The following is a 9,213-nucleotide window of genomic DNA, read 5'->3' as shown; positions in this document are numbered from 1 at the left end:
AACATAAAAACATGTATATACATCACCATATTCCTTTCATACACGTCATTCCATTAATATTGACTTTGAACACATATAACCAGCTGACTTTCTTTCTTTATTTGACACTATGCAATATGTCAACCGTGTTAAATCCATGAAAAGTGGATCGCCAACTTAGCTTTTTGAATTAATGCATGAATTACTTAACTTAATCTCATACATACGTTTGCCTTACAAGTTAATTATTTCAATTTGACTATTAAGCTATACCACAAGTCACACATACATACACGTCTTTTCGACTATATATGCATGGGATCATGGTTAATTCTTCTTCAACAAGTCTCTTAATCATAACTTAATTAAGCTAATTTCATTTGGTGAAGATTATCATGAGGGTAAGTGCAATTGCATATCATTGAATATCGTTCTTCTTTCTTCTTTTTCTCTTAAAAACTTGACTTGACTTATAAATTGTGCAGCAAAAGATTGTGATTGAGATACCACTTCACTCTGCAAAATACAAGAGGAAAATATTAACAATATGCACCATTGCGGATGGTACGTTTTGATTGTAACTTTGATGTTAAGAACTAGTGTTAATTATTATTAGTGTTTAATTAAGTGATTATTTGTGGATTATGTTTGTATAATAGGTGTTACATCGGTTAGTTTTGAAAGAGAAGGAAAAGATAGAGTGGTGATTAAAGGAGAAGATGTTGATGCAGCAAGAGTGACAGAATGTCTGAGAGAGAAAGTCACCAAGCATGCAAGACTTGTTACTGTGGCCATGGATGATTAATAGCTATGTGTAATTTTGTTTGCAATATGTGTTTAATATTCATTTGTAGAAAATGTGATTGTTTATTTGTTACAATTATTCTGTAAATTTATTAATCCATTGTTTGTATTATTTTTATTTTTGATCATTGCAAATATATAGTTTTTTTATTTTTATTTTTTTTAGCTCCAATTAAATATATTAATATAAAAATTTGATTTTAACCCTTTAAAATAAAAAACAAAAGTAATATTACAGAATAATTTAATATGAAAATTTTTGCAGGAATTAAACAAAATACACCGACTAAAGACCAAAATAAATGATATTTTTACTAACTTCAAAACAAAAAATATAGTTTATAAAGTAAATCAAAAAATAATATATTTACAAATAGTAAAGTGTTTTTTTTTAAGCTTACAAATACTAAAGTTATTTTTAACCCTTTAATATATCATATGTATTCCTTTTAATTCGTATTAAAAAGTGCCTTTTGTATAAATTCAATCAATCAGTGTTAATTTATTTTTAAAATATAAAATTTTGAATAGATTATATCTAAAGGATACATGTATCAACCAAATTCAAATGAACCAAAAAAAAATTACCTGTATAAACTTAATGTTATTTTCAAATGAACATAGCTCTCCCTAATTTTCTCAATAGTTTTCTCACCCAAATCTTCATTTTTTTTCTTCCTTGGAGAAAAGGTGTAGCATGATAGATAAATTAATGTAGAAAATATGACATCTTTATTAGGACTTTCAAGCCTTCAAAAAGACTTGTGTTGGCATAGAACCCTCTTTGTCATCGAAAGGTTCTATTCTGGTTCTTTCTTTTTTTTCAAAAGAACATTGGTTCTCATTTTGTACACTTATCTCAAGTTTATCAATCTAATACAATACAAAAATGGCACAAGAGCTTGCTAATTAGAGAGAACATATAAAAAAAATTGAAGTGAAAATAACTTATTAATTTCTATGAGAATTTTCCTGATCAACTACATATTCATTAGAAATGTCTTCCTCTCGTCTCTTTGGAAATGCATATCCATCATATTCAGCGTCATCTTCAGATTCCTCACCAGTGTTCCATTTTCTTTTTACAATTTTTGGGAACATTCGTGTTACTTCTTTCGTCTCCAACATTTCGTCTCCATTATTAAGCCTTTCAAACCGAACAGCGCTCACCTTTCTAGCATTTCCTGCTAGTACCTGCATCAATGAGAAGGAGAGGTGTTGAATTCTTATAAATAATAAACTGCCGTAAGGGACAATATTTGATAGCAACAAAGTGATTACCTCGAGTTTGAAAATATGTTTCTTCTCTTTCGGTTCCTGGTGATCACCATTGGAATCATCTTCGTCATCTTCATCGTCCCTTTCAAGAACTATCTTGATGCTCTCTCCTGTCCTTGGAATATATCCAAAGGCTTCACATACAAAGCCAGATACTGTCTCATATTGGTGACCCTGAAAAAATAGAAGTAACTATCGTGTTACGAGGCCCACAAATCTTAAACGGATTTTGCGATATGGGGAGTAAGCATAGTTAATTTGTAGAAATTCAATATGTAAAAAATGCGTGCGTAAAAATAATGTGGTGAACCTCTGGCATCTTGATGGTCAAATCTTCAGAGAGTTGATCAATGGATGTGTTAGCATCGACGTCAAACACACCCTCAGCTCGCATTACGATGTAACCAGTTTTTTTCTGTATTTCTTCCTGTAGAATTGCAGCAAAAGAATGCAAAAAGATTCTTTACATGGTCTTGTTTCAGTAATATGTAAATAAATTAATTTGAAAATGTAAAGATTAGGCAGAAGTATTTATAATGAGATTTACCTTTGAGTCATTTTCATCAAAGATTTCACCAACAATTTCTTCAACGACATCTTCAAGAGTTACAAGCTGTAAAATGGCAAGATACGTAAGCCATAAAGACTCGTTGATTTAAAAACCATCATCTCGTAAAAATTGTTAAGACATTATTGGCAGATCAAGAAGTAAACATTTCTCAATTTAACTATTAAAAAAGGATTTAGTAAATGCAGCAAGCATGTAGAAGGATGTGCCAAAAAATCATTGGAAAAACTATCATATATGTAGCACCGACACTTCTGAAAAAATGTGTGTTAGTTCGGTGTCTGAAACCGACACCGACACTATTTAATTTATTTATTTTTTCAAATTATTACCAGTAATCACATAGTAATGTGAACCACAAACTGAAAGATTCATGCTATATCAAACAAATTGATCTGAGATGGTTGTATTCACGTATGGCAAGCACATACCCCAACAGTTCCACCATACTCGTTAAGAACGACAGCCATGTGAACCTTCCTGATTCGAAATTCTCTAAGAAGATTCCAAACAGACATTGAATCTGCAAAGGCGGTAATAGTAATCTATTCATTCAGTATTCTGCATCAAGTTTAAACAGGTACAAATGTGTTCCTAGCTCAAACAATTCAACCAGTTTAACAATTCAATTTCAATGTGTTAAGATAAAGTTAAGTTACCAGGTACAAAATATGCAGGCTTGTGAGCCATATCTCCAACTGTAATACTTTCTAGAGTCTCGCCCTTCAAAATCAAACAGAATATAATTCTGCAAACTGTTAGATTGGAGTAACTGGTAAAGCACTTATTACTTGTAACCAATAATAGTAGTAAAAATCTTCCAACCTTTTGAACATAATCAAGTAGATCCATCGCATACGCTATACCCATAATATTATCAACACGTTGCTCAAAAACGGGTACCCTAGGAAACATGTCAAGATACAGTTAGCACTGGGAAAAATAATCACTTTGAATTTGAATTAGAAAATTAAATACCTTGAGTATTGATGCGTGACCCACAAGTGATGAAAATCTACAAGGCTTGAACTTGCATCGATTGCAACAACATCAACAAGAGGTGTCATAACCTCTCTGACATGTGTGTCTTTTATCTCCAACACATTTTCAATCATATCCTATAATATATATTCAGGACACTTTGTCAGTAAAGAAACATATGATAACAGATTAAACACTCTGAAATGATAAAGGGCTTTTGCAAGTGTAGTAAAGAATAACACTAAAATGTTATTACAAAAAAAAAAACTTCACATGAAATTTCAAGTCCTATTTTATATAAAAAAATAATAAATAAAGTATTGTAGAGACAATTCTTTTATAATGGTAGTATTAATACATTTTATTTCTACCAAGGAGAGAAAGGGCTGAAAATTTGAAAACAAATATGCAATCATATAACGAGATTTAAACCCGATATACATTACCTGTTCTTCCTCTTCTATTGCCCCACTTAATTCTGCACCCCTCAGCATCAGTTTTAGCTCCTCTTCGGTTACATATGGCTCGCTGAAATAAAATATATTGGCTTAGCGTTGAACGCAATCAAAAGAAATGATAATTGCTTCAACAAATGGATGCAACTTCCTAGACGTGTATTATCAATATATACAAAATACAACAAAATCCTTTTTTGAGTTTCCACTAGGTGGAGTTGGCAATATGAATCGTGTTAATGAGACTATTTAAATCCACATCTCAACTAGTTTTCTTAGTTTAGCTCTACTGCTTACCATCAGACTATCCTACATCTGGCCCACCCTCTATATCGCTGCTTTTACAACTCTTCTATCCATAAGCTCAAACCACCTAAGACAAGAAACTGCTAACTTTTCTACAATAGAATTTACCCCAATCTTCTTTCTAGTAATTTCATTTCTAATACTATCGAGTCTTTTCTAATCACTTATCCATGGTGTTGTCGATTCTGGATCGCAGGAAATTGCGGTTTGTTTAAATTTCGCTACACTACAAAGCTATAGTGCCGCTATATTTTGACAACACTTTGTACTAAATAGTGTATCACAGAACAATACCTATTTGTTCAAATTTTGCTGCACTACAGTGCACTAATTTATGGTTGGCTATTTGACAACACTGTTTACCAATATTCTCATCTATGTAGTGAACTTACTCTTTCTATACACTATCTATTGCTCAACTTTCAGTCCAATACAATATTGAATATTGTAGGTATAGATAATGCAGTTAATATTCCACTTTAGTTTGAGAGTGGTATTTTTTCCCGTAACACTTAAGATTCATGTGCTTCCAATGTTTGCCTCAATATCAACACTCGGTGAAACATCTTACAAATATCAGAACACTCTCTATAATAGTAAAGGTTGTGTATCCACTCTTTAACCTATGAGCATAACACCACAAAGGTGGCAAACAATGCTTTCTCTTTCAAACAAAGGTTCAAAAATACAGAAAAAAAAATCACTCCCTTGTATCACGTGATTTGGTCAAATTACAAACCCAATAACCATTGCCAACAATTATCTAGCAGCTACCACATACAAAACCCTAGTGATCAATTAAGTAACTTCATTACTCCATTTAATTAATCTCTTTATCACACTTATAAACAAAAACAACCTTAGAAAATGCAGTTATCACGGTGCAGTGAGAGAGAAAAAATGACATCCCTATGATGAAGGGACTGAGATTTACATCACAAATTAGAATCAGATTTCACGACACACGTAAATAAGTAAAAACAATGAACAAGTTTACAAGAAGTGAAGATTAATCGGTGGCTATCTTTTAAGCATACCTACTTCCTTTTAAGCCAAGCAATTTAAGCATCCCCATTGAAAGAAAGGTAACAATCCTTCCAACGGGATACAGTACCAGAGAAAGCCATGCCACTGGCCTGACCTAGAGCATTAGAATTAATATTTGTTACTAAATGAAGTTAAAGTAGAAATGTCATGGTGTACAAAATAAACAAAAATACTTAATCAGCACATTTCTATCTTCACAATAAATTTAAAACTTACCACAAACCGAGCCACCTCTGTGGCATTGTGAACCGCAATGCTTTTTGGAGTGATTTCGGTGAGAAGCAAAATGGCAACCTTGTTTGAGTACAGAGAGGAGAGAAATCAGATATTATGAGAAGCAACTCTATGACATATGTACCAACTTGCAACCTATATTATACTTACGAGAGGTGAGAAGAAACACAAACTTATGAAATTAGAATACATTGAGTCCCAGTTTATTTACCAGAAATAGTTAATTATCGGAAAGAACAAATAAACAGATGCTGAAGCATCCATGAGAATTTAAATGATAAACAAACAGGCTCCGTTTATAGCCCAAAGAATTTGTAGCTTCTATCCACTGAACCAAGTTAAGATGAGTGGTACTAGCAATGACATTTTTGGAGACATACAGATCACAAAAAAGGTTGCCGATAAAAAGTCTATGAGTCAAAAAGAAACCCTTGGGGTAATGTTTTGTGATCAATCTTGATGCAAACATTCTGTTTGAAAAGATAATTTAAACTAATTACTATAAAAAAAAATTTAACTAAATAAAATTTAAAACAGGATACTTAACTTGAGGAATATCCTGCATCCTAAAATGGTGCCTAAATTGCTGATATGTGGATAGCTTTTAAATTTATAAATTCAAATAACAGATTATATCAACCCCGTTTTTCCTATCCACTCAAAGATTAGCTCGGGCACCTTTTTCACAAATTGGTGATAAAGCTAGCAAGCTTTATATGTCAAATTCTGGTTCCCGTCACATCAGGAGTTTGCAAGTTTAACGGTCAGCATGTTGATATACTGAAAGATTCAAGGTTTGAAATGAAAAACAATCGAGTTGCCTAGTGAATCTGAGTTTTGGATGATCAAATATATGTATCAATCATTTAAGCATGTTTTGATGTCCTGTTATTAATATCCAAGCAAGAAAAAGAAAACATACAGTCATCACTCCTGTTGCTGCACTAACACCAGCTTCACCAAATGCTGCAGTTGCAGCTTCTGTGACCAGAGCAGTCGCTGCAATATTTACCACACTGCACGCAACTTATTGACATGAGAATCTACTATAATCAAGTTGAAGAAAATGATATTCTTTAATTAAAAGACCAATTAAGCAACAATACGTTGTGCCGATAAGTATGGTCGTTAGGAATCGAGTAACATCACTACGGAGTAGTCTGAAGACGCCGTTTTCAGTCTCTTTTTCAGCCAACTCACGAACCTTAAAAATTTCCAACAACAGTAATCAGAAATCAAAGCGTTAAACATAAACTCAACCATACTAATCAAAGGGAATTGCATATCTAACGTACAGAAATGCATGCATATCGAAGGAACAATAAAAAAAAAACTTGGAAAATGCACTACTTAGGCATTGATGCTTCAATCAGAGAGATTTCAATTTTTTGCCAACAAAGAGGCAAGTTGCTGCAAGCTTTAACTGTAAGGAGCAGGATTTAACAAATTGGTGATTCTCCAGTCACAGTTTTACAACCAAATTATGATGTTTCGGCTTTCAGTGTTGACATGATCCAAGTTACTAAAGCAAGACAATGGCACAAACATATGTATACAACGCAAACTATGTCAGATAGTGTTGTATTAAAAATATGGGCCATAGCTATATTTAATGTCCCAATAACATTAAGTTTTTAAGTATTTTAGATTGTCTCTTAGATTAGTTTTCTAATTAGTCATGTTTATAATTTGTTTCCTGATTTTCCTATTTATTTAGGATTATGAGTCTTACATCCCTATTGATCAGTGTTGTCGATGGCGGATGGCGGTCCATGGCGGAGAGCCAAAATCCCGCCATACCGGCCACTTTACGGCGCCATTATTGCGGATTATGGCGGAAAACCCCACAATAGCGGCCAATATTTACTATTGCGGCAAGTCCAAAAACCGCCATGTATATCCGCCATAGCGGGGTAATTTGATAACACTGCTATTGATAGGGATTGATGTTTAGTCTTTTGTATGAAGTCAGTGTCAAATTAATTATCAACTAAGTATCTAATTATTATCTATACTATTCAAGGTTCTTATTATTTCTCTCTTTTCATTTTAAACCCACCACTTCAACAAAACCAAAGAATTTTGGTGTCTCAAACAGTTAGATAGGGGATGAGTTTCTGGTTAGTATGATCTCATCCAAAATACAAACTACATCACTTCAAAGATGAGATACTTTCAGCAGTCAGAAATAAAAATAAATTTCACTGTCAGCAATGTTACCAAATCATAATGAACTATATCCTATTTCCACAAAACTCACCTCCAAAACTCAATCCAGCCCTGACAACAATCCTTTTTACCAACTAACACTATATTCAATGCCACAATAGGGTTTTACAAAGAACAAGTTCCTATTTTTCTAAACATAGCTCCTATTTTATAGAACTAACATATGAAAAAATAGTCACTCACTAATAAAGGGAAAAAACAAACATGATACCTTCCAAGGCCAAAGTGTAGTAATTGATGTCTCCGCCAGAGAGAAAAACGCAGAGAGACCTAAAAGCAAAGCCAATAACAACCCTTGCTCCTTAAACAAACGAAGAACTTGCAAAACAGTAGGCCAAGTACTCTTAAGCAAAAGTATGCTCTTCCCAATAACACCATATCCAGCTTTCACCACACCTTCCGCAGCGAAAACCTGCGGACATCCAAACACCAACACCCCACAAACAGCAGCCGCCAAAACAATCCCTCTCTTCACCAAAAACTCATCTATGAACTTCAAATTAGCATCGGAATTGGAAACAACATTTTTCTCTTTCAAACAATCACTATTACTACTACTACCAAGACAGTTCATCTTCAAGCTAGCTCCACCAACTAGCTTCACATTGTTTCCATAACTTGAACCATGAAAGCTTGTAGAACTGAAAGGACCAACACAATTCGACACAATAGGAAATAAGTATCTACTGTTTGTACCCAAAACCTTCATTGGGATTCTCTTTGTGCGATTCTCATGCACTGGGTAAAGCAATTTGGAACCCGAACAGAAGACATGGTGACCCAAAACCGAAGATTCGAAAACCATTGCTAGAACAGTAAAATCATAACACTCCGCAAATTCAAAACGAGTTGTAACTTTTTTTGGTGATGAAATGGATTAAGCGATGCAACCGAGGAAGGTGAAAAGGAAGAAAAATGTGTATATACAGTGAATAAATAGAAAGAAATTATGTTGAAAAAGCAGAATTGGGAAATTAGGGTTTGAGATTGAAGAGAATTCGGAATGGGGCGTGTTAGGCCGCAGAGGAGAGTTGGACTTAGAGAGACCACGCCACTTGGTTTGGTTGGCAGATGTTCTGTTTGTAATTTGTTAGTACAAGAAACGTATAGGTGGGATTGAGATACATTTCTACTTCCATATAGATAGAATATTCCTTCATCAAAACTTTAAGATAATTAACTATTCCTCCTTTTTTTTATATATTTTTTTATTTTATTTTTATGGATATTGAAAAAAAAAAGTTAATCATTATTATTATTTTTTAAATAATAATTATTTTTTATCTATAATATTCTTAATTATTTATTATATTTATTTTATTTTTTTTATAA

The 9,213-nt window shown here is 33.1% G+C and overlaps 2 protein-coding genes across 2 annotated transcripts; one reads left to right on the top strand and one right to left on the bottom strand.

The window, feature by feature from the left end:
- The first annotated feature begins 315 nt into the window (after nucleotides 1–315).
- Nucleotides 316–899, top strand: LOC127117605 (uncharacterized). Its single transcript, XM_051047677.1, has 3 exons — nucleotides 316–380; nucleotides 465–543; nucleotides 639–899. Exons 1-3 carry the CDS (start codon nucleotides 375–377, stop codon nucleotides 782–784), a joined length of 231 nt encoding a protein of 76 aa, XP_050903634.1. The 5' UTR covers nucleotides 316–374; the 3' UTR covers nucleotides 785–899.
- A 593-nt stretch (nucleotides 900–1,492) lies between these two features.
- LOC127117604 (putative DUF21 domain-containing protein At3g13070, chloroplastic) lies at nucleotides 1,493–8,989 on the bottom strand. Its single transcript, XM_051047676.1, has 14 exons — nucleotides 8,093–8,989; nucleotides 6,759–6,856; nucleotides 6,575–6,668; nucleotides 5,635–5,712; nucleotides 5,409–5,512; nucleotides 4,057–4,138; nucleotides 3,608–3,747; nucleotides 3,455–3,533; nucleotides 3,289–3,352; nucleotides 3,061–3,152; nucleotides 2,609–2,674; nucleotides 2,372–2,488; nucleotides 2,065–2,235; nucleotides 1,493–1,977 (listed from the first exon to the last, which is right to left on the bottom strand). The coding sequence occupies exons 1-14, from the start codon at nucleotides 8,684–8,686 to the stop codon at nucleotides 1,735–1,737; spliced, it is 2,022 nt and encodes a 673-aa protein (XP_050903633.1). The 5' UTR covers nucleotides 8,687–8,989; the 3' UTR covers nucleotides 1,493–1,734.
- Between the last annotated feature and the right edge of the window lie 224 nt (nucleotides 8,990–9,213).

The sequence above is a fragment of the Lathyrus oleraceus genome, chromosome 2 (assembly GCF_024323335.1).
Source record: "Lathyrus oleraceus cultivar Zhongwan6 chromosome 2, CAAS_Psat_ZW6_1.0, whole genome shotgun sequence".
Taxonomy (NCBI): Eukaryota; Viridiplantae; Streptophyta; class Magnoliopsida; order Fabales; family Fabaceae; genus Lathyrus; species Lathyrus oleraceus.
The sequence above is the reverse complement of the archived record's forward strand: the minus strand, read 5'-3'. Positions and strand labels throughout refer to the sequence as shown.

Bases quoted from the DNA above. Each gene is read 5' to 3' on its own strand.
- LOC127117605 (XM_051047677.1), top strand. The intron at 544-638 runs GTACGTTTTGAT...TTTGTATAATAG, and splicing joins AATATGCACCATTGCGGATG to GTGTTACATCGGTTAGTTTT.
- LOC127117604 (XM_051047676.1), bottom strand. From the start codon at position 8,686: ATGGTTTTCGAATCTTCGGTTTTGGGTCACCATGTCTTCTGTTCGGGT. The intron at 3,534-3,607 runs GTATTTAATTTT...CATGTTTCCTAG, and splicing joins GTCACGCATCAATACTCAAG to GGTACCCGTTTTTGAGCAAC. The intron at 2,675-3,060 runs GTATGTGCTTGC...GCCATTTTACAG, and splicing joins AGTATGGTGGAACTGTTGGG to CTTGTAACTCTTGAAGATGT.